The 27,601-nt window shown below is 39.6% G+C and overlaps 3 protein-coding genes across 3 annotated transcripts; 1 reads left to right on the top strand and 2 right to left on the bottom strand.

Moving 5' to 3' along the window:
- Positions 1 to 5,043: 5,043 nt before the first annotated feature.
- On the bottom strand, positions 5,044 to 13,688 carry LOC113672548 (sperm-associated microtubule inner protein 4). The gene is made up of 6 exons (XM_027188849.2): positions 13,328 to 13,688; positions 11,301 to 11,480; positions 8,133 to 8,204; positions 7,742 to 7,771; positions 6,298 to 6,541; positions 5,044 to 5,513 (listed from the first exon to the last, which is right to left on the bottom strand). Exons 1-6 carry the CDS (start codon positions 13,471 to 13,473, stop codon positions 5,385 to 5,387), a joined length of 801 nt encoding a protein of 266 aa, XP_027044650.2. The 5' UTR covers positions 13,474 to 13,688; the 3' UTR covers positions 5,044 to 5,384.
- A 1,575-nt stretch (positions 13,689 to 15,263) lies between these two features.
- LOC113672554 (sperm-associated microtubule inner protein 4) lies at positions 15,264 to 27,587 on the top strand. The gene is made up of 7 exons (XM_027188854.2): positions 15,264 to 15,560; positions 17,253 to 17,432; positions 20,102 to 20,173; positions 24,677 to 24,706; positions 25,038 to 25,317; positions 25,915 to 26,160; positions 26,581 to 27,587. Exons 1-7 carry the CDS (start codon positions 15,433 to 15,435, stop codon positions 27,298 to 27,300), a joined length of 1,656 nt encoding a protein of 551 aa, XP_027044655.2. The 5' UTR covers positions 15,264 to 15,432; the 3' UTR covers positions 27,301 to 27,587.
- On the bottom strand, positions 20,933 to 23,433 carry LOC113672555 (uncharacterized). The gene has a single exon (XM_027188855.2). It carries the CDS (start codon positions 22,881 to 22,883, stop codon positions 21,873 to 21,875), a length of 1,011 nt encoding a protein of 336 aa, XP_027044656.1. The 5' UTR covers positions 22,884 to 23,433; the 3' UTR covers positions 20,933 to 21,872.
- Positions 27,588 to 27,601: the final 14 nt, after the last annotated feature.

Below are 27,601 nucleotides of genomic sequence, written 5' to 3'. Positions count from 1 at the left end.
AACTTTAAAAACTTACCTTTGGTCAATATTTTAAATTGCTAAAAGTGACACACGTTTAAATTCTTTAAAAGCGATCAAAAGACATTTAAAAAAAAAAATCAAACTTGTGACTATATTTGCTTTTTCTTTGCCACCGATCTAGAATTCTTCAGAAAAAAAAATTTGATTGCGTTTTCTATTAATAAGTAAAATGATGCTGAACTTTGGATATGCTTTATCCAAAAATCTGTTAAGGTTTGCAACGATCAGCTATCTTATCAACCCAAGCGGAATTCAAGCTGAGAAGGCGTTTCTTTTGGTTCAAGAAAAAATAAAACATTGTCGAACATCTTTTGTCTGAAAACGGAAGTTAGAACAGCTATAACCCTTGAATTTGGAAAATGCCTTTTCACTTTCCATTTTTCACCCGTTTATCAGTTCTAAACATCGTTTGACTGCATTCAAATTTAAGAAGTGCAATGAGGTGAAAATTATTCTGTAATCAGATGTCCTTAGCCGAAAATGTTACCCCATTTTTGTCACTTTTTCCGAACCCTATATAGTGGCGTCTCTACAGTGAGAAATGCTAAGATTTTTCGTGCAGTATGTGGAGTACCGTTTAAAAGTAGTAACACAGCAACACAAATCTCAAATGAGCGAAACTTATAGACGTCAATTTGTAACCGTCGATAAAGCTGATACAGCTAGCAAGTTAATTCCGCCAGAGTGAGTCTCTAGCTGTCTTCACTACTTACAATACGTTTGATATGACACTTGAAAGCATTGAACAATTCAAAAGGGAATGATTTTCTCTCCTCACTTACAGAGCTATGATATATTTTTTTTCGCTTTTCCTCATTTTTCGGTTCTTAAAAACGATAAATTAAAAGCAATCCATAGTGATACAAATACGAAAGGTGACCCAACATCTATTTGTCCCAACCACCGTTTTTCTCTGACGAGGGTTTCGCAATGGATTGAACGAGACAAACAATTCCTTTAAAACAAAGCACACTTCTGGTACAGATAGCTAGCTTTACACCCACTGAGCATCACAGGGGAAAAGATACCAATTTGCACGTTTTGTTTATCTCTTACCTCGCTTTATTTAACTACTAGATTTACCGAACGGAAAAAGATTGATTCTGCCGCAAATTCAACTTTACCAAATCTTTTCGCATTTTTTACTAGCTTTCACTGAACACTTAAAGACTCTGCCTCGCTACTAAGCCGTCTTTCAACAGTTTTCCCTCATTCGTCACTCAATTACAGCAGCTAAACAATTTCATTTCAAGGCGTTAACTTTCTTCGGTCAGGCCTTATTAACCTTTCCATCATGATATCGTACACAAGGTTGCTAATACCCCTTGAAGAAGTTGTAATCACTCACTGAGACAGTTATCAGTCATAAGGACAGACGATTCAATCTTTACGTGCAGCACTTGAAAGATACAAACCGTTAATTACTTCACAACACTGTTTATTATAAATAAGATAATTTGCTTTTAACTGTTCTTGTGTTTTTATTAATCAATCCCATCTCCAAAAGTTTGCTTGTTTGAAAACAATAGCATCGTCTTCCTAGACTCGTTTACGCGTCGAAATTAAATGTTACAAAGCGTCTTGGTATTACTGTGAAAAACAAGCAACGGACGGTTCTGTGTTTCAAGATGACTTCCTGTTGAAGTATTTTACCATAAGTTCGGCATCCAAAGAACGAAACGTTTGACGTCAAAATCAAAGGTGTTAAAAGGTTTTTAACACTGACAAATGTTTTACTCACACTTCCAAGATCCGCACCTGATAAAGCAAGGATTTCTGGTTTACCGTGGCACACGCAAGTTGAGAGGATGTGAAAATATTTCGGAAATAAAAATATTTTTACTTAATGAAAGAAAGGCAAGGTGTTGACAACTGCCAAGAAAGGTGTTAATTGCATTTTTGTCTCAAAAACAGTCTGACACACCTATGACGAACGCGCGTTCCTCTCATCTCGAAAAGCACCGGAAATCCGTTTACATTCGTGAGACAAAGAACCAATTTCACCTTAATTAAGAGATGTCGCTAAGAAATCCTATAAACATTCCTAAGCGGGCGATCGTTGCATTTACCCAAACACTTTCCAGATAAGAGGGAAATCAGATTATTTTCGCGGTATCTCTGGTCCGTATTAAAGTGCCAACTGAATGAAGCTCGCGTCTCTCTTTCAACCAGCTTTAAGTAAAGAGTACATGATAAGATTGTAAACTCTTGCGTCTCATCTGATATCTTAGATATCTATGACCATAAACAGACAAAATGATGAGTTATCGCAGTAAATCAGTGATATCTAACCTAAACACGGATCTCCAACTACCAGCCTTCATTTATCTTCATTTCAGTGGCCCAATTTACGAAGGATTCCAAAATTTTGATATTTTGTGGCGAGGAACTACATGCGTAGATGTCGTCGGTTTACATAGGATCTGCAAAAACTCTGATCTTCCAAAATAGAAACAAAAGCAATTAAAAAAAAGAACAATGAACTTCAATAACTTATTAGACTACGTAGCAAATGTGAGCACGACACGGACATGATAGGGTTTAAAGTGAAAGCCATGATACAACCACGATTAACATTTTTTGCCCGTTTGGGTCTCTTCAGCACGCCATAGCTGCACAGAAGAGAAAACAGAAGAGACGTCAATTTTCTACTAAATACACACAGCTATGACCACTCATTTCATATAAAATTGTTTACCGTGTTGCTTGGTTTTGTCTTTATGTTCTAACTTGCCGACAACTGAGACCCAGCAAGACGAAAACAGCCGTCCACGGTTAAAATATTTGCTATGAGATTCGAACCTATCATTTCGAAGTAGTGTTAAGCTCTATGCACAGAATCAAAGGTGCTAATTTTCTCGTTGACTGATGTAAAGTTAGCTTCATGAGACAGTGCAATGTGGCGTACAACTTGTACATGCGGACGGTGCGTTCACAACCGCGCAGCAGTTATCTTATCTCAGGTTTTTTAAACTCGTTGCGACAACATATGAAACTGATGAAATGGAAACGCGAGAGCGGGATCGAAAGACTTTATTGTGGAGCCCTATGGGAGGTATGGTGGACAACTTAAATCCAAGCCGTGTCAGAGACATGTCACATGATTTGAGTGGCTAGATCCTGAGCGTCTACGACGTTTAATGCAGATCTAGCGTTTAACACTAGTTCCGAAGCCGCACTACTCGATACAGCTCGTGAAAGGTGAAAAAGGGGACAGAGAAGAAATTCAATGAGGAGGTTCCCACATTGGTGTTTTACCGGTATTTGAAGGCTTTCAAAATTGTTTCAGCCAACCATACAGTGTCCTATAAGTCAAGAGTAGTGGGGAGGTTGCATTAACTGGAGATACACACCAGGACCCGCTTAAATGACGTCTTTGCAGGCGTATCTTTTGAGAGGGCCATATATTGTCGTAAAAGCATGTCTTTTAGGGGTAGTAAACCTTATGCAAAATTCTGCCGAGTAGGGATGTTTACAATCATAAAGCAAAGCAGCCGGTTGAAGAAAAAGCGGGCATATCAGTGCATTCACAATGTCAAGACCAGTCCGAGGATTAATGTACACTGAGACGCACCAATGAAAGCGCAATGAGGAAACGGCTTGTCAAAAACGAACCAATAACAGCGCGCTAAACTGAGAAAAACCAAAAACATTTTTTCACAAACGCACCAATAACAGCGCACCAATAAGGGCATTATGCTTCAGATACCAACGCTTCATCAATAGACCTGATCGCATGAATAAGACTGTTAGAAAAGCTGTAGAAACGTTGCGACTAGTTATTAACAATGACTTTGCGTGACGAGAGAGACGCGGTTTTTTTTTTTCCTTTCAAATGAGCCCAAAGGTTGCAAAATTCACAGATCAGCTTATGGCGACCCTTACCCGCAGGAATCCAAATTCTGTATTTCTTCTGATTGGTTGAATGTCTTACGAAATGAATTCCACTGAGAGAAGTAAAAGAGTCCAAACAACAACGTCTCAATCAGGCTTTTTCTTGTTTTAACCTGCAGTATCAAACTTATCAACGATGAGATAATTTGTCTATATCAAATCAGTTGATAAGGTAAGTTGGCCACCATAAAGAGTTTTCAAAGATGACGTTACGAGCGTCAGCCCTTTGTCAGTAACCCGCTCTGAATAAGGGCTAATGCTGGAAACTTCAGCTTTAAAAACTCTGCACGATGGCAGGAGCCCATTGCTTAAGTAATGGCTCCTAACGGTGGTCATTTTGCACTATCAACTCGGTCGATAAAGCCAAATATCTTGCAATACTCCCGCCGATGCAGCACCAAAGTTTCTTTACAAACATATCCTATTTATTCTTTTATCAACAATGATATCAATAAAGCAACTTGTACCTCGAAAAGTTGGCGATACTTATAGCATGGTAATCTTCTTCTTTCACTCGGGGAGGCAAGCTTTCCCCTCTAAAAAGCTATATTGTTCTGCGCAGTCGTAAAGGGGAAGTTTTTGAGCTGTTCTTGTCTGGAAACGAGTTTACACTATGATCATTATGGTGTTAAATCGGGGAACTACGAGAACGAATAAACATATCTGTCTTTTTAACTCTAGCTGTATAATATAGAAAAAGAGCTTACCAAAATCAAGAGACCATGAGCTCATCCTTTCTGGCCAAACCAAATCGTTCCGACTGAATTTTAAGGGAGTTTTAATACTTTTTAATTTCAACACTGAAGCGAAGCGTCAATCAGCTACAACACGCAAACTAGGTACAACTTTGAAAGCCTAGTCTGCAACCGTGTATAGACTGTAGAGGCCTGGTCCAAAAACGAGGATAAAAATGGCTCTTTTTGGACTGAAAATCCTGGGTCAGGATTTTAAAAAGTAGGTTATACACACCCATAAAGAATTCCGAGTAGTGCCTCACCCCCCCCCCCCCCACCTTTTTTTTTGCAGGCTTTTTCTACAATCAGGAACGCTAGATAAGTTTACTTAAGTTGATGAGATTCCTTCAACGAAGGATTTTCAATAACGAAAACAAACAATGGCGAATGACGGTTAAAAAGGCAAAGTGAGTTGTTTTAATACACGGTGAAAATCCAAAGGAATCAAAGGAGTCTGGACGAGGCTTAAAACACAATCATTCGGTCTCTAATTTGCTATGATTAGCTATTCTTCCAAAATAAATAATTTTAAAATCTTACAAGGTTAAAAGAAATCTATTATGTTATGCACTCTTTGACATGTAAAAAATAAAAAAGTAAACCTTTTCTACACACACAAACGATTACAAAACTTTCTTCAGCTAACTCCACAATCGAAGTACAACTTATTCTGTGATTCACCAGCCATTCTTGAGTGCGAGCTGTCGTTCTCGACTCTAATTGGTTTAGCCATTTTTAATCAACAAGTTTCCAGTCAGCGCGCCGTAGCCTCTGAATGCTGAGTCGAATTGTGGGAGTATTACTTGGGTGGAGCCTGTTAAACTGGTTGATGACATCATGTTTTGAAAACCAATTGTTTGCCACCTTGAAATACAAAGAGAGAAAACGTTTTTGTTATTTTTGATGTTTTATAGAAAGTAATCTGAGCGTGCAATTTTTAGCTTCGTTTTCCTCAGTGGTTGGTCTTGATAACTTGCGCTGGACACTGAACCAGTCAGAGGGAAAATTAAACATAGCCCCATTGTATCGCTCACTTTTCCGACGCCTGGGCCGTGTATTACCAGTTGCTTTGATTTCTCTTGGGCTCCCTGTGATATTTTCCTTTTCCTGACAGGACGTTCCCTTTGGTTATTTAATTCCTTTTTAAAATTCAACCGAGATCATTGTCCTTTCGCAGAAATGCATCTCAAAGGGTAATTTTAGGTCCACAAAACTGGTACTATCTACCAGCTTTACACTTTACACGGATCAGGCTTTACATAATTTCTATCTAATTACGTGTTTGATAAAACAAAAATGTTTGTCAAACTCTTCCTTCTTAAAAGCGGAAAATGTCGCGTGCAAGGCCGTGTGAGGGTGTCTAACGGTTAAAAGTTTTGCCATTTTACGGTTAACGGTTAATTTACTTCCGTTATGGTTAACAGAAAAGTTGTTACGTATAACTGTGTTAACGGTTAACCCACCCTCCTGAGTGCGAAATAGCGTTACAGGGCTGTATGGCAGAGGCAGGTTGATTTTGACCGTCAGAACTAAATATGCGTTTTGCGGTTGCCTGAAATTACTTATTTCAATCGATGCCCCTTTTTCTGATGGGGTTTCTGTTATTTCAAACAAATTAGTCTTACACAGTTCACGAGTTTGTACTTACTGCTACAGGTCGCACTGGATGCTGCAGAGGAGGAGAAGTCCTGGAGTTGAACACTGGTGTTACCACTTCCCGCCGAGCAAAGCTACCCATGGCTTTGTTCACGATTATCGGGGGAGGGGTGGGTGATGTGATCTTGCCTTGATATTTAGGTTCTGCTGGCGTTGGACTGGGGAACATGGCCTGACGGGACATATGTGAACTGAGAGGAGACTCCTTTGGAAAAGGAAGATAAATTTGACCTTCTCTGTAGGAAAAAGGAAAAATATTGTCAACATCTCCAACAAGAATACAACAAAGAAAGAACAAATGATGAAAGATTGTCACATTGAAAGCCCTGGTAAAAATAAATTACATTATTTGTTCTTTTGTCAATGCAGTTTAAACAACAATAAGTTTTAATTTAGATTGAAAATGAAGCGGTTATTTAGGTCTTGGGATTATAACTTCCATTCTCTCCCTTATAATGAAAAAAATCTCTATAACGTGTTCGCAACCCATAAGGTTTGTCCACTTGTTTACTTCAGGCAAGAGGAGGTGGGCGCAGAAGTAGAGTCTCGCGTATGAATCGATCTTCCCGCTCGCCTTGCGTCAGTAGAAAACGCACGAACTAATGGCGCCTTTCGGGTGATACAACTTTCCCCCCTCCTGACACAAACTAACTGTAAATAGCTAACGACAGTCTCCAATTCTCTTTTGACTTGCTCTTTAGCTTACCACGCTTATCAGAACGCAGCTGGAGGAAACTTATCATATGACGGAAATACCTTACCAAAGCACACATGTACAATAAACTGAAACGGTATCAACACTGAGTCAAACCTGTAACAAACTCGAAGAACAAAACACAAACTGCGCACATCACATTGGCAACATTTATCAACATTACACTAGTCGAAAACTATAGTAACCGTAGACATGGTTGAAAAGAAAAAAACGCAATTAAAGTAAATATATTCCCAAAATGACAAACAGGATATTACAATATCACAAATTAAACTCTCCTAAATATTTCGAGCTGGCTAGACCTACGTCTAATCCCTTCTCTAAATGGTTTTTAAGTTAGTTACCCTGTGAACATAGCCCCCTTAATTCTTTCGTGAGACAAGGTAGTAGCTGGGTCATGCACGTTACTTACTTCAAACATACTTATTTGACGCAGGTAAGGGAGCTGTTACCAGTCCCTTCACATACCCTTTTATTTTCATTTAAACATCGTCTAAAGCGCAAACAGAAAGGAACCGCGCGGATTCGAAACTAATCCAAATGAAAGGGATTGTGGTGCGCTGGCTTCGCACTTCCTAGCATAACTGAATAAAAATTAAATTGAAACCTCGTTCCCTTTGAAATTTTCAAACGGTAAAGTTGTTATATCTTCAAATTCGATTCAATTTTGAGCAGGTCTCTTCTTTTGCTTTAATAAAAGTTACTAAAATTGAATACTCACTGCACAGCAGCCGTTGTGGGCCTTGGCAACCTACAGAGGAGACAAGATTTATCAATAAAAATATAGGTCGATATTTATGAGAAATTTTTGTTCGCGCGTGATTGGTTTAAATGCATCATGTGACTGAATATACAGGAGGGTAAAGTGCTGTAAGGTAGCTTAGTTAAGGCCTTATCGAGTCCAATCCCAGAATTCTCCCATCCGTTCCCCATAAAGGGGTTGAACCTCGGCCACCTGGGTTCAACCCTTTTGTAAGATATCTGGAGTTTTCGCTTTATTGCAAGTCTGCCCTCTAAAGTAAAGCACGTTCGCCCCATAAGGCAAAACAAGTTCGCCCCCACCTTTGCCAGTTCGTCCCCAAGCCTTTGACTCGTTTCATTGTATTACTTACAACTCATCGTTCCACCTCACTTTACTCCGCTTGAGCTGCGTCAGGTCGTAAAACTGTTGCAATGGAAGACCTCTGTAGTAAAAACAGACAGGATGGTAAGCAAGTTTTTCAGTTCAGTACCAAAATGCGCCTCTTTGTCATCTTATCAGATGTTAACAAAACCAAATCCCCACTGGCAACTAGCGCTATCCTGTGATCAGCGAAAGTCAACAACACAGTTTTTTTTTTTTCGTTCTTTAACTGCAATGTTCGTTTCTCGTTGTTTTTGTTTTTGGTGTTACTGTTGTTGTTTGTCGCAGCATATCTTCGCTGTGTGTGAAAAAATGGTCAATATCAGTTACATTTTATGGGGGGGGGGAAGGCAAAAGACCCTTGTGAATATTTACGAGCGAGTCAACACTGCGTCTCATTTTGCGAGCATCGGCTTTGGTACGCTTCTTAGGGATAAGTGTCACGAAGAGATAGATTGATTCATTATTCAGAGATACCAAAAGCAAAATTGCTGAGCCGAAGCGTTAGATTAAATATGTCGAAAATCTGAGCATGAGGGAAATTATGCAATTTTTCCAGCCTTACTGCCCCTTCAAGTACCTAACGAAGACCCAATTAACGGCTTTTTGAATCGTTGAAAGAGAAATTCAGATCAATGAAACCGAACAATGAAACACCTATTTTATTACAAAGAACCTTAAAAAAAATACCAATTTCCCTAGTTAGCAAAATTTATATCAGTCAGTAATAACGCATGACAGAACGTCCAGGGTATGTATTTCTGTTCTAATTTCTTCTTTGTCAATTAACTATCTCATATTCCTTGCTAATAAGAAAAAGTAATTGACAAGAATATAAACGAAAGTTCTCTGATTTGTAAGTTGGGAACCTTTCCGTCAGGTCCCTTAGGCGTCGGTTACTCTCGGGTGGTAGTCGGTGATACTCGCTCGTTCTCAAGAAACGCGAGCGGATCATCGCAGCGTGATTTATCGAATAGGCACCAACCTTGCCTTTCCTAAATATTGACAGTCTATTTACATAAGATGACAACTAGAAGACTTATCAACCACAGAGAAGCAGTTTTGTGACGGTAAGAAACAACAAATGGAACCCTTCATTCACAAAGAAAAGGTCGCACTTCCTTTTTTCAGCAATGACGACAACTACAGTGTTCATTCTTAACTGATTCACAAGCACTCCCCTTAGAATGTAACTTTACGTCCAGAACAGTCAAATTTCCAGTAAAAACCTGCACTGTTGCACGAAGAATTACATGTAGAACTTAGGAAAACAGAAATAAAAAGGCTTAAAGCTCTCGGCATTCAAGAAATTAAAGCACATCAAGTAAGCGTTTATTTCACTTATTCCGGAGACAGGACAAGTGTTGAAACCTGAGCTGAAACTGTTTAAAACGCATTTGAAACTTATAATTCATTAAGAAAAACTCTTCAACTGTTGTCTAATACTTGTCAACTCTTTTGAGTCACAAGCGTTAGAATTTTATCCTAAGAGTGCTAGCAACAAAACCCGATCATATCCAATGACGTCTGGAAATTCCGAAGATGGTCTTAATATTTCCCTGCAGGTTCTCAATGCAATCTGCCATTGGGCGTCCTGTTTTTTCAGCATTTCCCTTACCTGGACCGTTTGACTGACACACCATCACATTCCCACTTCCCCCCTAAAAAGAATGTCTTTCCACAGGTTATTCTAAATTTTTTCTTATGGTGTCTTAAACAGCACACTATAACATGTCTCCTGTGCTCTCACATTCTTTTCTTATTTCTTTGTGCAAAGTGTAAGATTGATGAGCCTAAAACTTGTCTTTGGTCCTTTGCAATAAATACTCAAAATGTGCTCTTGGAACTCCCTCAAATTTGGTTCAATTTTAAACCAGAGAGAAAGACATTTAGGAAGTTTGCTGAGGTATTTTCAGAAAAAAAATCTTTGTCACAATGAGATATTTTTTGAGAATTTTTGAGAAATACTAATGTGATATTCATGGAAAGATTTGGCAACATTCACTTGTACAATTTAATACCAGCACCATGTTATGTAATCTTAACTACTGCTTGCATCAGGGTTGTGATGAGTGGAGATGCTTTAAAAAGAAGGATGATGAAAGGAGGCAAGGTTGTGGAAGAGAAAAGAGAAAAACTTTTTTGTCAGATACAAGCCTTTTCCTCAACCACCTTTTCATTTCTTCCATAACCCTTTAACTCCCAAGATCTCATCGTCATCATTGCAGTTGTGTGCTTGGCTGCCAAGCCTTTGAAAAGGAATGAGGTTAAGGGTGACCTTGTTTTGATACAAACCTTGCAGCTTTTCAAATGCAAATTATTTTGTTATCATGCTAACCAGATACTAGTCTCCATCACAACAAGGTCACCTTCAGCCTCACTCCAAATCAAAGGCTTAGCAACTAAGTACACAACTGTAAAATGGCCTATTCTTCCCTCTAGCTGTGACAGATTTCCTTGTAAACCAGTTATAAGAATTTGGTGTTAGATGAGGATAACAAAAATCTACCCCATAAGTTTGAGTATTCTCATTACCTGTTTGCTGAATAGTGTAGGGATATTATACAGAGAAGTTTCATGTTTATTTCCTCTAGGAGTCAAAGGGTTAAATGAGAACCCAGCACAGGGTCCAATGTAAAAAAAACGAAGTTGGGCTCTGAAGAAACACTGGGTATGAGATGGCTCTAGTCTCTCTTATGAAATCTTTCATAAGAGAAAAGTTATAAATGTTCTTTAAAGACAATTGTTACATGCTTTAGAAGGAGCTTATACACTGCTAGAGCAAGACATGACCAAGGTCAACGACTCTAACCAGGTCTCCAAACTTTGATATTTTTGGTTGCCCTGATGAATAGTTAACAATTTTGGTGATGAAATTAGCAACTTAAGGAGCCAATTTTGCAATCACTGCATGGCACTCAGCTAGCAAGCTGTAATACAGGTAACTTACTACCTGGTGTGCATGGTCTTTAGTTAAACTGAGATATGTAAATGTGTAAACTATTGTCAATGCCTTGTTGTTTTCTTTTTTTCTTAGATTCTGAAGGTTAAAGCAAGTAATGCAACACCAAGTTTGTTCTGCAAAGGAATATGGTTATCATTGTTGTCACATAATCCAGCTAGCACTACAAGGATCATGCAGACTACAGAAACTCACCTGGGATGTGGATCAACTCCACTGCCAAAGTGTCTGTGTCCTTTTTGTAGGAGGAAAGGTGGCTCCCATTTTGGCCGACAACTTTCAGGAAGACACACAGGAGCTTCACCAGCATAGCTTCGGGCACGACCCCAAGGACATTTAACATGAACTTCAGCTTGTTCAAGGTGACGCGAGTATCTAGAGAAGGTTTAAAATAATCAATAGCACAATTTTTATCACCCAGACATAAGTTTCGTGGACAGTTTCAGTTCAATCAACACCCACCTTGTCAAAGATAATTTGAAATTCTGAGAAAAAGTTGGGAGAGGGGGGGGAGCTCACAAACCAAAATCATATACACACTGGAAGCTTTGTGGCTAAGTGTTAAGGAACTAAACATGTTATTCAGTGGCTCTGACTTCAGTGCTCTGGAACCTGGAATTGAATGCCAGGTTTGTTCTTTGCTCACCCAAGAAGAGTTCCTAAATGGTACCTCCTGGGAAACACCACACCCAGGTCAGTCTGCCCCTTTTGGGAGCCTAATTTAAGATCCCTGGGAACATCTTCACCCTTTTTCTATGGGTGCCCTCCCCCCTTCCCCCTGGCTAGGGATCTTGAGTTGTGTTGAATCCTATTAGTCTCTTGTATCCTATTAGTTATCTCCCCTCTGTTAGTTGAATGTTACATGTAAATCCTTGGACAATGTGACTACTGTGGGCAGTTTTGGTTGATTTATATACGTAGCAATTAACTGCTTGGTTAGTCACAGGCGGCCCAAGCTCCAGCTGTGAGATGATCATCTTGCGCAATAACAGTCATGGCGGAATTATAAGAGTTTGTATGGGAATATTTACGACCGCTCTAAGGAATAAAAAAATACGTCAAATTCTCAATAAAAATACTTCACCTTACTTCCACAGTGTATCACTTGTTATCTGATCGCTTAATTTGATGAACAGAGCCCATTTAAGCGAGTTGTTCATTTCGAGGTTTTCAACGTACATAAGAAAACCTCGAAATGAACAACTCGCTCAAATGGGGTCTTTTCATCAAAGTAAGCGATCAGATAACAAGCAATACGCTGTGGAAGTAAGGTGAGGTATTTTTTTTTGAGAATTTGACGTATTTTTTTTATTCCTTAGAGCGGTCGTAAATATTCCCATACAAACTCTTATAATTCCGCCATGACTGTTATTGCGCAAGATGATCATCTCACAGCTGGAGCTTGGGCCGCCTGTGGGTTAGTAGTGGGTAGATGAATTGTTTCTCATCAAGTAGATAGTTGTATTCCTTTACATTGTATCTATGGGTAAAATTTCTGCACAGCCCCATACTACATTACGCATTCAGTTCTTGGATAGAGAAAACAATGACAAAAACAATACATTGCCATTGGGAAAACAGATTTGTTTTACAATAGTATGGGGCTGTGCGGAAATTTTACCTATCTATGAAATGTATCCACTAATTTTTTTCCCCTTCGGCATGTTTCCTCTCAGTACTTAATATTCATGTAGTTATTGAGATGTTCCATATACACTCTTCAAAAGCTTGGGGAAAATTTTTCTTATTTTTCTGTAACATTCTGCACGAATTACAGCCCTACACTTCCCACCGACTGGTCATAGTTCAGATTAGAAAAACAACAACAACAACGAAACGCAATTTTACTTTTTTTTTTATCGCGGAGAGTATGGAACAATTTCAGTTGGCCTTAAAAACCCACGCAGATGCTGTCACGCTTTTCTCCTCGCGCGCTCCACTATTGGATCCTAGCGTTACTAAAATGTTACCGTGACGTGCTGACTTGAGGTTGCGTGAGATTCTTTGAAGCCTTTCGATCTCAATTCGTGATTGGGAAATGAGTGTAATCAACACCAGGTGTAATTAAAAGCCACAATTTGTAGATTTCGACCTCAGAAAACAAAATTCTCGTACAGAATCTCCGAATTCAAGGCGAAAGTCTGCACATCGCAGACAATTACAAAATTCCACAAGCTTAGAAACTAACGGAAAAAATTTCAACAATTTTTTACAGCACTTACCGATCAGGGAAGGTTGTAATGCGGCGAATGTGCGTCGGATCATAGACCATAGACGATTGTACATTTCTAGACAACTTGTCGAAGCCATGCTTCTCGCGGTAGAGTTCGTGTTGAAGCTTCGACAAATTAGTTATCGCGAGAGCCATTTCCAAGCGATTTACCGCACTGAACTTACTCACATTGCACCAAGTGAGACTCTATAAAGTAGTGTAAAGACTGATTTGTCAAAAAATTCGACAAAAATCGAGCGGAAATCTTCAAATTCCTTCTCAGGATTTGGTTCTAACGCTAAACAAAATTTGCCAAGGTTACCTGACTCGGTGTGCAGTCATTCGTGACAACTGACGTCACTAATAAATCTTCTGACCAGCCAGGTCCGCTTCTTTTGATCTCTACGTGCAGGAATACAGTAACATTGTCAACTATCCATTTTCCGCCTTATTACAGAAAATGCTAAACAAAGCAGCGGGCTCTTTGTCTTCATTTGAAGTGAAGCGCGCTTCTTAGATAAACAGGAGAAAGATTGGGGTGCTCTGAGACCTTCTTCCATACATTAGTAGCGCTACTGTTCGAAGAAAAGCGGCTCAATAGTTTGTAATTCAATCAGCCTAGAATTCCCGTCTCATTGTTTTGCTTTGTTGTGTGTTTTCTTTTTTCTTACCTGTGTCCAACACAAAATATTTTTAGTACCCTCGTTTAAATTCTTTTGTCACAAAAGTGATACATGGAATGACAATTATAAATTTAGTCTCTCTTCCGAACCCAACCCTTCGATTGCCGGTGATATTCTCTCCCACTGAGCTGCAGACTCGAGAGGCGGAGGTTGTTTCCCACATGCAGGTCCCGAAAGTAAAATAGATAGTGAATTTTGAACTCGTTGTTTGATTAGCCTGGAGAGGAATCTAAGGCTACTTTACGAGAGACACTTCTAATCACTTCTACCTGTCTAACAGATCCAGGCAATAATTTGGTGAGTTCCTTTCAGGACTGTATTTACTCGCTGAGCAAGCGTGCGGAAAATGTGGTAACAGAATGAAAACGAAAAGGCCTAAAAACTAAGATTTCCACAGTTTTCCGTCAAATGCATCTAAATACCCAGTTAATTTTTTTCTTTCTTCGCGGAAAAACATCTCGATTATAGCAGTCATATCAACGCATTAGGCACGGAAGGTAGGAATTTCTCAGGCCTTTATACAGAATCCTCCCGCTGAATTTCGATGGCCTTAACTAGTTACCATTCGGAAATGGTAATCCAGCTGTTTCAGATACTTCATTTCTGAATGAAAATCTTGAGACCTAAAGGACAAATGGAATTCTTTTTGTACACAGCGTAACAGGAGGATAAATCCCTGAAACAGGCCGCTCTTTTGGAATATTATGCGTTTGAAATTTTATTGACTTTAGATAGGAAAAAATTAGGGAAAAAATATATGAGAAATTTCAACAAACGATAAGAGAGACAATTTCCAGTATCTGAAGTTATTGAACCGAAAGCTTTGGTGAGATGTTGTTCCCAGCTTGTCCAAAATTGCTTTCATTGCTTTTTCCTTCAATAATCCAGCTCAAGAAGCGAATGAGAAAGTGGAATATATTCTTTTGATTTTCTACTTTGCTTTGTGTTTTATTTTCGTTTGTCTTTTTTGTTTGTTTTGTATCTTTTTCGCATTCAGCAGTTTCTGAGTTAAGCCATCAACACCGCGAGTTCGATCTCAGGTGGCTTTTCGCGCAATTATGACACATTTCAAGCCGTTGTGAACATGTGTTCCTTGAAAAAGCGAAAAAAAAAAATACTGTTTATGAATGAGTAAGTTCTAGTTAATAATTGTTAAAATAACGAAGAACTTTCGTCATTGTCAAACTAAAGTAGGAAATAACTGTAATTAAACCCAAGCAGCGGCTTCAAGTCCTATTGTGTAGTAAACCAATCGGAAACGTTAGCGTCTCCTTGGCGAATTTATGTTTATAGTGCGATGTTGTCGAAGTACCGGATATGCGCCAGAGATTTGCAAAAGTTCTGTAACTTTAGGGAAACTATTTGTGAAATTCGCCATGTAATTTGACGGAAACCGTGTACACCTGCGACGAAAATATTGTTCAATATAATAATGATTACTGCGTTACAGCAAGGATTATACAAAGAACATCAAGGTGTCGATTTCTTGTCGAGGAATTTCGAGTCGCATTTTCTACATACTCCTCAATACCATGATAGGATTACTGTGTCACAGGATCAGTAAGTAGAAGCAGTAACATAACTTCTGTGCTTTTTTTGTATTGAAGGAAGTTTTAGAGTCAATGAGATCAGTAACCCTCGCTTTATTTCGTTGTGAAATTGCGGTAAAGAAGTTTGATGCTTCGGCGCGTTGTGTCTGTTTTAGCACTCATCTGACACAAACCATGCGGAACCGTTGCTAACACGTTGCTAAGGAGTTGAACTGGGTTCAGAGTTGTTTTAAGTGCTCGAAATTTACTTATCATCGAGAAACTGGTTTCTTAAGCACGACTTGTGATGTTACATCTGACGAACATAATCGAACCACGACTTCCTTTTTCTGTTACCCTTAAATTACAAAATTAATGGCCATGCTGTAACTTTTTGTCTTGTATTTCTGTTTACAAATTTCTGTTAACGATTAAAAAGCACTTACTGGAATAATTTGTGATAGGGAACGTGATGACAGTTATCAGTAGCCTTCAATTTTAAACGCACCTGCGAATTTTTACATAAATGCCTAAGATTACATTATCCTCGGCAGTATTTGAGAAAATTATCAGCCCAGCATTTGTTGTTTTACTACGCAAAATAAATGTCGCAACGATCATGTATCTTTTTGTCAGAGTTTTTGACCTATGATGTCGCGTATGATTTCGCTATGAAGTTAGACATAGATGTATCTAGGATCGTGTTGTCATTCTGTATGCAGTTGATGCCTCCAAGCTAAACTATCATAGACAGCTTACACAGGTGGTTTCATTTGTGGGCAACACGATTGTTTGCAGATGTTCTCAATCTGTTGATGCTATTGTTTGAAACCGGGAAACAATGTTTTTATTTGTGAAAAAGTTCCATTTCTCTGTAATATTTTCTCTTTGTTGTAAATGCTTGCGTGGTTTCCAATTGATTTTTGTGCCCAGAAACGAGTTAGAATTCCAGAACTCATTAAACATTTTTATGCCCACACACGCATCACCTGGGCAAAAATGCGCGATTTTTTCAACGCTAGCGATCCAGGGCTGTCTAGTTGGTTGATAAAGCGGCAAAGAAAGTTATCGTATTTACACACACCGAACATGGAGAACAGTAGGACTCGTGAAAGTCGCACAGCTTTAGTGATCACATGTCGTTAGACTAAGGTATCAGACATTTTTAAACACTTGCCCTGATGAAACTTAGCTTGATAGATCTCTATTTTCTGGGTTTCTTAGAGTCAAATATCTTGAAAACGTATGGAAATGAGCGCAGTAAATTTTCGCATAACGACAAGAATGGAAACAAAAATTTATTTAAATTCTGAGTTGGTTTTAAGCGGCGACAAGCTGTTACTGTGGCTGAATTGCTCCTAAATAGCGTTTAGGGTACTTGATGTGAATTTTTCATTTTGCGCTTCCAACGTGATCGTTTTTTTTCCGAACCCTGTGACATGACTCGGAACCTTGAGTTTTGAAAATGAAAAGAATGGTTTCGAAAGTCTGAAAAACTGCTTGAATTTTGTACCGAAAAATTAAATGTGTACAAACCTTGTTAGTCGTCTGGCGTGGCGTGACATGTAATGGTACACGAAGACGATGCTTGGTCAATATTTTTCGCGCCATCCAATGCTATCAGGACCATCTCCAATCCTGATATGTCTTACCCAGTTTCAATCCTCATCCTTCATCCTTTCGTTAACGCTTAGTGAGAACTGAATTTTCTTTTCAATATCAGCTTTGACCGTTACCTGTCACGGACCAGCAGGTCACCAAAGGTACCATGGGGTCGCAGTCTAAGCTATGGAGGGTTCGGCCCCATTCAGCTCCCCAAGGAGTATCGACCTAAGCAGGAGCCCCCCACGCGAGTACAGAAAGGACACAGGCACTTTGGGGGAGGGGTGCTGCCATTTCCACGGTAAGGGTGTTTATTCCTTCTGATTTGCTTAAAGCCAAACATGTTTCATTTAAGAGTAGCAGGCACTCATGCGGTCATAAGCCACTCCGGAAAACACCAGAATGTTTTGTGAAGCGCTTTTCGATTGAGTGTCTTAAAGCCAAAACCAAAGTAACAATAACGGCCAATCAGAAGAAGGGCTCTCGTTATAGTCTATTGCCTGAATAGCCAATGAAAAACCAAAGTAAAAACAAGCAAACCCTCCTAAAGCGCGGGAAAAACGGTGGCGACCAAGTCGTGATTGGTTTAGTTTTGCATCTGATTGGTTGAGAGAGGGGGCGCGAATTTTCTAGACCAATCACAGAGCAAAGTAAAGAAAAACTAATGCAATCCCGGATTACTTTCAATTGAAAATTGCTCAAACATGCAGATTGTAGTGGACCTTTTTTTTTAAGCCTTATTTTCCATAATCACGTTTTTTTGCTTAGCACCAACATCAGCAACATTGGTTTGCCTATATTGTATTTCCCAGGAAATTATCCAATGTTAATCGCGGATTATCTAATATTATCCATTATTGGATTCTCGTTGTAGTCTATTGCCTGATATGAACAACGGTTGTTTATTGAAACGACTTCTCGTACTAAAGTGAGGTAGACGGATATTTTTATGAATTGTTTCTAACTGTAATAACACCATATCCCACGTATTTGACTGTTCGCTCTGAATAAATAAAGAGTCTTGTTAAGTTGAACTTTATGTTTTGTCTAACTTTTACGGTTTTGTTCTCGGGAAATATACGTAAACGAAAACGAAACACAAAGTTTAACCCAAACATGTCTGGGAATTCGCACGGCGCTCCGTTTCTGTGCAACTCTCAAAATTTCGTTTGAGCCGTTTGTTACTTGATTAGTTTCTTAACAGGCGTGTAATTATTTGTGAGGCATTTAAAACTCCACAAAGATAAAGAGATTCTACGAACTTAATATCCGGAGTCACTACTTCAAAACCATAGCTTCCGATAAGGTTTGATAACCGACAATAGATAACGGGAGTGCCTGTAGACAATTTGTCTTTTTTTTCAGTTGATTTTGTCATTGCTTTTTGAAATTCCAGGACCTAAAGTATCTCATTGAGGTTACAGGTGTCAGGTTCAACTTCCATCCAGTTCTAGTTCCTCTTTTTTCCGACGGTGACAAAGTCATTTCGTCACCGAAATACAGTATGGTCATCTCTGCATGGGTCTTTTTATATTTTGATTGTTCAGTGGTTATAAATATCCCTTTTATTGCAGATTATATTGAAATGCAATCCTATAAAAGTGAAACGATTCTTCTGTCTGTTGTTTGGCTTTGTCACAAAAATATATGTATCAATATTGTCTCTTGCTTAAGTGTGATTTTCAATATGCTTCACAAGTCAAACAATCGGGCGCTCAGGGACAGATGACATGCACCGAAGATGTCACTTTTTCATTAAAAAAAAAAACAAAAACGTATCAACACTCTTCTGACAAATGCCAAGAATAATTCCCTTGACATGTACTATAAATTTTTTATAATTTTTCTTTGACGATTTAAAACTCATTCGATTTTTTTAGCTGTTGAGTAGGTGTTACACAGTGGCCCATACCGCAAGAACCATTGCCTTCCTTTAACTTCCGTAAAATAAAGTTCCTCACAGTTTTGGTACACCTTCCGTCAGGTTTCAATTAAGTCCACTGGAAGAAACCCTTCAATATTTAATTACATTTCCCCGATAATTCGAGAGTAAAGTCTATAGTCCAATAACTCACACGAGTAGCCACAGCTAGTGGTGAAAAAACCCGCACCTTCAATGTTAAGGAGCAGTCCCACCTAGGCACTTGCTACATAGCCCACCTTGTCTCCCCTTTCCCCCTCCCTGCCAGGGATAGTCGGGGAAAAACGTGAACCCAAGTTTTTCAAATTAAAATTCCCGGCCTTGTGTGAGAATGATCACTAGGGCGTTGAAACGTAACCTTCTCCGGGCTCTCAAGAAGTCGAGACAAGCGAAAAAGCGGGCGCGCGAAATATGGTGTTGGCTCTGTGAGCAGAAACACGAAGAAAAGGCAGAACGAGAGATGTTTCTATGACAACTGCAACCTCCACGTCTGCCCCCAGCCCTTTATTACGCGCCTGCTTCTTCGCTTGTCTATATTAACTGAGAGTCTGGTACAAGCCAGTTGAAATGACGAAGACAAAAGTTCCCTGGTGCCTAGTGATGCATTTAATAAAACAATTCGTTGTTCTTTGATGCATGAGCATGCGCTATTGTGTAGGGAGCACTTAATCGCCCTCGGAAATTTAGCCCAAATTAATGACAAAAGCAAAAAGAACAAGGGAAAAGAAAGTATTTCCTGTTTATTCTTATGGCCATCTTGCCCGACTTCATTTGCATGCGTAGAATAAAAATTGGTCCATGGTCAGTAATCCGTGTGATCTTTTTTCGCACACATTTCTTAACAAAATCATGCAAAAGTTCCATATTTTCCAACGTCATTGTCTTGCGAGGAAAACTGTTTTTCATCTGTGTGTGTGCATGTCTTTACGTGTTTGACTCCTATACTTCCTGTTTTTGTTTCAATCCTTCGGCTGAGGTTTTTTTTGTTTTTGTTTTTGTTTTTGTTTTTTTTTTTTTCAAGTAACAAGAGCAATTTGATTGCATTGCAGTGGTGTACCTATTGAGCAGTATTACGATCTTACCCCATTGAAGAAAAGCAACCTCAGAAGAAATGATGAATTGTGAGTATTGATTTATCGTATTAGTAGCTATTGTGTTAAAAACCACAACTTGTCGAATCATTTATATTATTTTCTCGAATTTTCTTCATGAATAAATTATCAAAAAATTAATTTGCTTCGCGTCCCACAATCATTTAAATGGACGAGAACAAAATCGAGTATACGTTCTAAATAAATAAACCGTTAATTTGTTTACTTTAGGATTTTCCCAGTTGTTTGTTCGGACGAAATCTCCGCTTTAGTTTACCAAGGGTTCACTCAACCTTCGTTGTACTCGATGTTAGAGACATTTAGTGAATCATAGAACAGTTATCTGATGTTAGTCGCATAGCAGATTTACTCGATAGAAACACAACACTGACCAGGATTAAAAAGATCTAAAATTTCAAATGCAGCTTCAACAATGGGGGCGTGTGTTTTGTTTACAATTAGCGGCTGTAAATTTGCATTTTCATCACGGCATCGCCTCTGTGGTTCACTTGAAAACTTATCGAGTAATAGAGCCCTTAAATGGGGTGTTAAAAAGATTAGCGCATTATTCAAGCGTTACCATTTATTACAGTAATCTGATTTATCGATACCAATGCCACTTCGCTTGTTTTATAATAATAAAAAGGTTAAAGATGTTACAACCGAACATTTAGTCACGAGGATATGCAATTAGGAACTGTTGAATCAATGCGAAACCTTTTAGCTTTGATGTTATCCTTAATTGCAGCAGTGAGTACAAAACACTATTTCACTTGCATCTTCACATCCTTCGTTGTAAAGAGTCATTCTTTATTTTGCTTTCCTTAAGATTTAACTTTAAAGAGAAAAACACACACACAACAACCAGTCGTTAGATGTCGAAACGAATTGTTTCCCCTAATTTACATGAATAACAACGAGTGATGGCAGATAGCGTTTTTTGAAACACACTCGAATACTAAGCGATTAAAGTGGAGACAGATACAATTTCGTTTGTCACGCACTGGGTAGAATATCCTCACCAAAACTAAATCTTTGCACATCTCGATATTATTTACTTCGATAGTTTTATTAATTTAAATGTGCAGATACTAGCGGAGCTTGTATTGATCATGTCGCGGTAAAAGTTTATTCCAGAAAATGCTGTCTCCTTTACCGAAGGCCGAAACGTTTGTAAACATCGTAGGAACACTTAAATTGTAGAAAAAATTGTAGCGCCTTCACCAAGATCTAGAGCTTTCGTGAGTAGTATTTTACTTCTTCCACTCTGCGGTTTGAAATGTCTTCACCGCAGTCGTTTAATTCATTCTCAATCAACTGCTTTTTGAAACATACAGTCACTTAGCACCAGTGATGTTTTTGGGTTCTTGCGGAAAGTTTAGTCTTGAAGAAACGCACGGAATGAATCGAATGCTCCAGATGTGTGTGTGATAACGCCTTCTTGAATACCAAGAGTTTGTGTTATCTCATGAATGCTACATACATATATCACCTCGCATCTGGGAAAAAATAGTAACAGATTCATGACAAACCTAGATCAGATCTCATCCCTGATTCAAACTGACAAAATTCCGTCTTGATGCTAACATTTTGTCTCGAAGCCTGTACTTTACGTAGTATTTACGGCCTTTCCATATTGTCCTAAAGCAGTGATAACAAAAAATCCTGGTGCATTATTTAATTTAACTTCCTACTACTACTGGAAATCACATGTTCAAAGGCTGCAATGTCAGCCATTTAGTCCAATGGGGCCCTTGGCGGCAAAGTATTGTGCGTAACTCTGGGCGAGCTTTTCTGTTGTGTCCTCCGCGTCGATCGAGTTCTTGAATTTTTCGGCAAGTTTCTCCGTGTAGCCAAAGTCCAAAGTGAGCACCACAACTTTTGGCTCATAGTCAAGCTGCGGTACGTGGATGTCATCGCTTTTCTTTGCGCCTTTCTTGGGGGATTTCGGCAGCGATTCTTTAAATTTTCGTTTAAGGTGTTGATCTTCTCTCGGCCAAAGCGCCTTGTCTTGCAATGACAGTTCCAATAGCGGCTTGTTACCCGACGTGTTATGTTCCTTGATCTTCTTAGTGAATTCTCCCTCTGCTTTGCCAATGTAGAACTGGTATTTTTTATCTGCCGTTTGTGACTCATCTATCACGAGGTAGCAGTAGACAATGCCCTTGCACTCGAGCGGATTACGAAGGTACTCTTCCAAATCTTCTTGTCGCTCGATCTCGAGCGCTGATTTCTCAGTTTTGCCTTCAATTTCCTCGTAGACACGGCTCCAGTGAAGGTAGTTGGCGAAAGCGATTTTCATGGCGACTTCCAACCTCCTTTGTTGATCCTTTTGCCTCAGATTGTCTGAAGCATTCTTGGTCAGTGAAAATTCCATGTAGCGTTTCTCGCCTTCTTCTTTGTAAGTTTTTAGAGCGAATACGGGTATCTCTCCGGTGATTAAGTCACTGAGCGCGCTGGTTCTCTCCAAGTCGACGAGCAGTAAATTTTCCTTGCGGAAAGTCCCTCGCTTTTCCCTGCTTTTGCCTCCTTGAAGGCGTTTCTCGAGGTGTTCCAGGCGTTTGGGCACTGAATATTCTTTGTTGTCGGCTAACATGTTTGGATCGACGCGGATTGTAAACGTGTTCTTCTCTGGCAGATGTAAGCCATGCACCTCCGTCGTGCGAGGCCTTAAGTACTCTTGGTCGTAAAGTTGAACCGCGTATAGATCGTGGCTGGCATCTTCGGAGTTTACCGCCATGTTTAATTGCAGCACTGCACTTGCGTACCAAGAATACAATTCCCGTGGAGTGTCGACTGATCAAGGCACTCCCAGAATATTAGCGACACGTAGATTAGCACTGTTGGACGTCTTCTGGTTGGTCTTTTGGAAGTACGTTTCCATGGCAACATTTTTAAGAGCCGAATATGTCTATTGACCTGTTGCAAGGCGAATTTAGCGAAAGTGGAACGATTTTAAAAGCTTACTTGCAGAGTTTTCAGTTGGTTTATAGTCCACGTTGAATGTCTTATGCTTGTTCTGTAGCTCGATCATTAATTACGCTTGTATTTGATGCCACATCATGTCGAAAAGATCCATAAAGCAGACTCATCATAAACGTAACGCGTTACTTTTTGTGCTTCTCTGTCACACAAGCTAGGACTTCGCTGCCGGCTTACAACATGGCTTTTATAATTGTGAATGGGGCAGAAGATGAATATGTAAATTGTATTTACGCTTAGTCACCTGTAAAATAATCACAAGACTCTTTCGCTGTAAACAATATCACCTTTGTCTCGCAGTATCTTTTGTGAGCGGCTCTCAAAACTAATTTATGCAAATTCCCCTCAACTTTTGCCTCAAGCGTCTATTTATGCCATGTGCTCTATAGTTTGGGAGATTGGACTTTTTTTTTTAATCTTTCCATGAGGAAAGGTTGAACTTTCCTCGAAAAACAGTGTCGAACATTTCTTTCCAACTGTTTTCAAATATGCACTTCGCGGTTAGCCGCGAATATGCTTTGTCTGCCTGCCACAGTTACGATTATTTGCATCTTTCTTGTAAAGTGAAAATATGTACTGATCGTCTTAAGCGATTTATTAATGATTCTTCCTCGTGTAGATTTCAATTGATATGGAATTTGTGATGTCTTTTATTAATTCAGAAGGTGACTGAAACTGGTTCCAGTGATTTCTTGTCACGTCATTCCGGTTTGGTGGAAAATTAAGTGGTTTTCAGTTTTAAAAAAATTCTGTCTTTGAGAGAAAAATCTCATCGAGGGTCTCTATGAAGTTTTAAAAGAGTCTCCGCTTCGCCAGATGCTTTATTAACGGTTTACTTATAAAAAAAGACAACTTAACGTCAATGTGACCGAAGAAAAATGAGACAAAAATGGCACAGGAAGTGATATCATTACCGGCCACATGGCCTAGACTTCCCGTCTCCTTCCCAATCCTATCTTCTCCTGCTGAGTAATCACAGCTAAAACGCGCGCGCGGGGACAGTCGTGTTCTAGTCATTCTCGTTCTTAGAGTCCGCTTTTCCTCTGCCGTTCTTGTGGTAGGAAAAACTAGGGGACCGAAAGCAGACTGAAGTAATCATGATAAATCAACAACAGCTCCCCGAAACAAACATCGCCCGAAGGCCGAACTATTACTGTACATGTACTCCTGAAGATAGCTTTTTGTATAGTCCCTAGCAAGGGCGTAGTCGGGGGAGGGGGGGGGGGGTGCCCGTGAGTGGGTGGTCCCCCTTTTGTGAGCCTTTTTTAGTCACATTAAGCAAAACATGGGGTTGAGATCGACATAATAATCAAGTGAGTACCCTCTGTTTGACACAGTGTGACCCCCTCCCTTTTTGAAATAATTCCTATAACACTATAATTGTAAATCCTCCCATAGCCGTAGTTACGTGGCGTATGAAGTGTTCTAAACGTGAAATGATTATATGATTTTCGTTAAAACACGATGGTGACGAAGCATCATATGTTTTGTGCTAGAGTAACAAAACCGACCCTTCTAACTGTGTTTATATCTGTTGTGCTTTTTTCGCAGGGTTCCAAATCCGGAAAAGTCAGAAATGGGGTAAGTAACGTAACGTGACTCTACTCCGCGTTCCACTAAAGTTAAAATTTTTTTTTTCCCAAAATCTGTCGATATTTATCGCTATTGGTTCTTATTTGAATGAATGAAAGTTCGAGTAATATTGAATTGGCTCATTTTGCTTTTGACTTGCGTCAGTATTTGAATCCGTTTTGCGTGTTTTGTAAATCACGGGTCCTCAACAAACAAATTTAATGGTTTCTTGGCATCCTGCCTTGAAGGAATAGTAGCGCTCTTGGTCGGTTGAGGTGCGCGGTTAGGGCCTCTTGACTTCACCATGATATGTTATTGATGTTTGTCTTGCTCCCACCAGGAAAATCCAGATCCCGTTAGGATTTCCATCAGAGCATCCTTACACATCTCACATACCAAAGTTCCAGGTATTCCCGTCGCTTGAGTCCCCAGAAGACATCAAAAAGGGAAAACTAGCTGTTACTCTTCACCCTACCCTACCTCCCACAGCCCCAGCTTCGGCACCAGACCCCAGCATACTTGAGAAAACCAAGGGTCATTTTGACCGGAGGGAGTTGGTGTCGGTTCAGAAAGAGTCCGAAAGGAAACCTTTAACCTGGCCAGAACACAACCTTCTTCAGGTAAATTAGATAATAATAAATAGACTCCCTTAGATCTAGTGGTACAGGATACAGTCCTACCTGACTGAACTTTCTTTTCTCGAGGACAAGAGTATAAAGATGATTATGTTACACGACCCGACTTCCAACACACATGCGTCAGAAACAACCTGTATAAAGTGTTGTAAGGCGTGCAAAACGATTCTTATCCAAACCCTTTGTTGCGGTAATGTATTGCAGGTTTTTAAAGAGATTCAGAAAGGGGCGTTGATGCAAGAACCTTAATGTCGTTTATGCGTGAAAAATTGCTGCATGTGGACTCCGTTGCTTTACCTGTGAACGCAAATGCATTTCCGGTTTTAAATTAAAGAGACAAGTCTACTACCCCGTCCCTCCTACTTCAGATCATCGGAAAAACGTCTTTAGTTTGCCTTGTAACCAAAACTGTGTGATTTGTCCTTTATTGGGCGAGAGTGAGTAGGATTTTGAATTTGGTCTTAGAAATGCAGGCGGCATAGTCACAGCCTTGGTGTTTTTGAACGATTCAAACAGTATTTACGTGGTTTCTTATTAGTCATCTTTTGTTCGTTCTTTCGTTCTCTTCCTCCTATTTAAAAGTTGGTCAAGGGCCCGGAATTAAAGAGACAAGTCTACTACCCCGTACCTCCTACTTCAGTAGTGCCAAACACCCCTGATAGAGATTCATCCCTGGCAGTAACCCCCCGGACTGCGAACGCCTTGTACAATGTTCAGCGGAGCTTCTGGCAAACACATTACCAACAGCAGTTTACAGGCAACGGACCACAGAATATCCTTAAATTGGATAATTTCGACGAGGTTTTCAAAGGGGAGAGCGACACCTTGGTAAGTTCTAAGCGTGGTTTTTTCTTTTCGCTCTTATGTTTTTTTGTATATCTAGTATAGGAAATCTCACACCCTTTCTCCCCCCCCCCCCCCCTTCCACTGAGAATGTGGATGTGGGAAATAAGATTTATTTACCAATTTCGTAAATCGCATCTTCTGTTTTGTCCAAGATCCTTCTACCAATTCTCTATTCTTCTTCACACACGTTTTCTCGTAAATTGGTTGAGAGAATTTGAGGGTTAAATCAGCATAATCCAAGTTGGTAAGGTGATCTATGCTCACCATTATTTTGCTCAGTAATGAATTGATAATGCAAGTATAAGTTTAGTTAATCGCCTTTTGGAGGTATGGTTGCTAAAAAATTGTTTTTTAATTGCTGATCTAATCTGACTGTCATAACCTTTACCTCTTTTTAAACAGAGAGAGCATTTCAGGAATGAATTCGCCCCACCGCGGGTTCTGGAGGGACGCCACACTGACGTCAGAAAGAAAACCAAGAGGAAGAAAAGAGTCGTTGTAGGCCATGGCACCGAACTGTGGATGACAGACAGTGAAGACGAGGGAGAAGAAGGAGCTCGGGAAAAGTCTATCAAAAAGACTCACGGAAATTGCTTTGTAAAGGGAGAAATCTTAGATTTGACCACTGGTCCCAAATTCAGCGATGGATATCTACAGAATAGCTTGATTAATCCTAGCGGGGAATATTCCGACGTGCATGCTTTCGCTCGTGCTCATCCCCATTTATATTACTCTTCCATTACAAATAATGAGAATTCGAAGTATTTCAGTGAGCTTGCACGACCTGTCACCGCCCCTGAGAGTGTCAAGCGATCAGCTCCCCCCATACTGAATAACATGCCAAGTCAAATTCCCGAGCAAACGAAGACAGGTTCGACCAGTAGCGACTTGTGCCCAAAGTGGTTCCGATCAGCCAAGCTTGAAGAGAATCATAGGCCTAGTACAGCACTTTTGGATTTGCAAGACCGCTGGAGTAAAACCGAAGCTCGTCGAAGATTTCACGAGCAGTTTCCTGAAAACGCACCAGACATTCGTCGAAAGCCAGACATGCGCATTACAACGAATGAAAGAAGACATGTTGTCCCGGAAAGTGGTATTCATGTTTACTATTTCCACCGTTGAAAATGTGACTAGAGTGATTTTGAAAGACAAGCGTTGTGTTCAGAGAAGCTTTTATGTAGCTTATATTTCACGTGTGAGAAACAAAGCTTCATTTTTGCGTTTTGTGACCTCCGTCAATGAAAAGTTCAGCTTCTTTTCGGTCGTGGTCATTAAGAATTAATGCGATGTTTCGTGAATATTTACGTTGCTTTAACTCAGAAGAAAAAAAAAAGGTCATGAAAATTGAAATGAAACGGTAACATGATATAAGACTTGGGAAATAAAAAGTAATATATTGTAACTTCTAAGCTGGTCTCTCTAT

Source organism: Pocillopora damicornis, chromosome 9 (assembly GCF_964200805.1).
Source record: "Pocillopora damicornis chromosome 9, jaPocDami1.2, whole genome shotgun sequence".
Taxonomy (NCBI): domain Eukaryota; kingdom Metazoa; phylum Cnidaria; class Anthozoa; order Scleractinia; family Pocilloporidae; genus Pocillopora; species Pocillopora damicornis.
This window is presented reverse-complemented; position numbering and strand designations above follow the sequence as displayed.

What these genes read in the sequence shown, in the direction of transcription:
- LOC113672554 (XM_027188854.2), top strand. Translation starts at nt 15,433, where the DNA reads ATGATTACTGCGTTACAGCAAGGATTATACAAAGAACATCAAGGTGTC. An exon ending in ATTACTGTGTCACAGGATCA is followed by an intron (nt 15,561 to 17,252) that starts GTAAGTAGAAGC and finishes TTTCAATATCAG; the next exon opens with CTTTGACCGTTACCTGTCAC. An exon ending in GGGGTGCTGCCATTTCCACG is followed by an intron (nt 17,433 to 20,101) that starts GTAAGGGTGTTT and finishes ATTGCATTGCAG; the next exon opens with TGGTGTACCTATTGAGCAGT.
- LOC113672555 (XM_027188855.2), bottom strand. Translation starts at nt 22,883, where the DNA reads ATGGCGGTAAACTCCGAAGATGCCAGCCACGATCTATACGCGGTTCAA.
- LOC113672548 (XM_027188849.2), bottom strand. Translation starts at nt 13,473, where the DNA reads ATGGCTCTCGCGATAACTAATTTGTCGAAGCTTCAACACGAACTCTAC. An exon ending in ATTACAACCTTCCCTGATCG is followed by an intron (nt 11,481 to 13,327) that starts GTAAGTGCTGTA and finishes AACCTTCTCTAG; the next exon opens with ATACTCGCGTCACCTTGAAC. An exon ending in GTGAGGTGGAACGATGAGTT is followed by an intron (nt 7,772 to 8,132) that starts GTAAGTAATACA and finishes TCTCCTCTGTAG; the next exon opens with GTTGCCAAGGCCCACAACGG.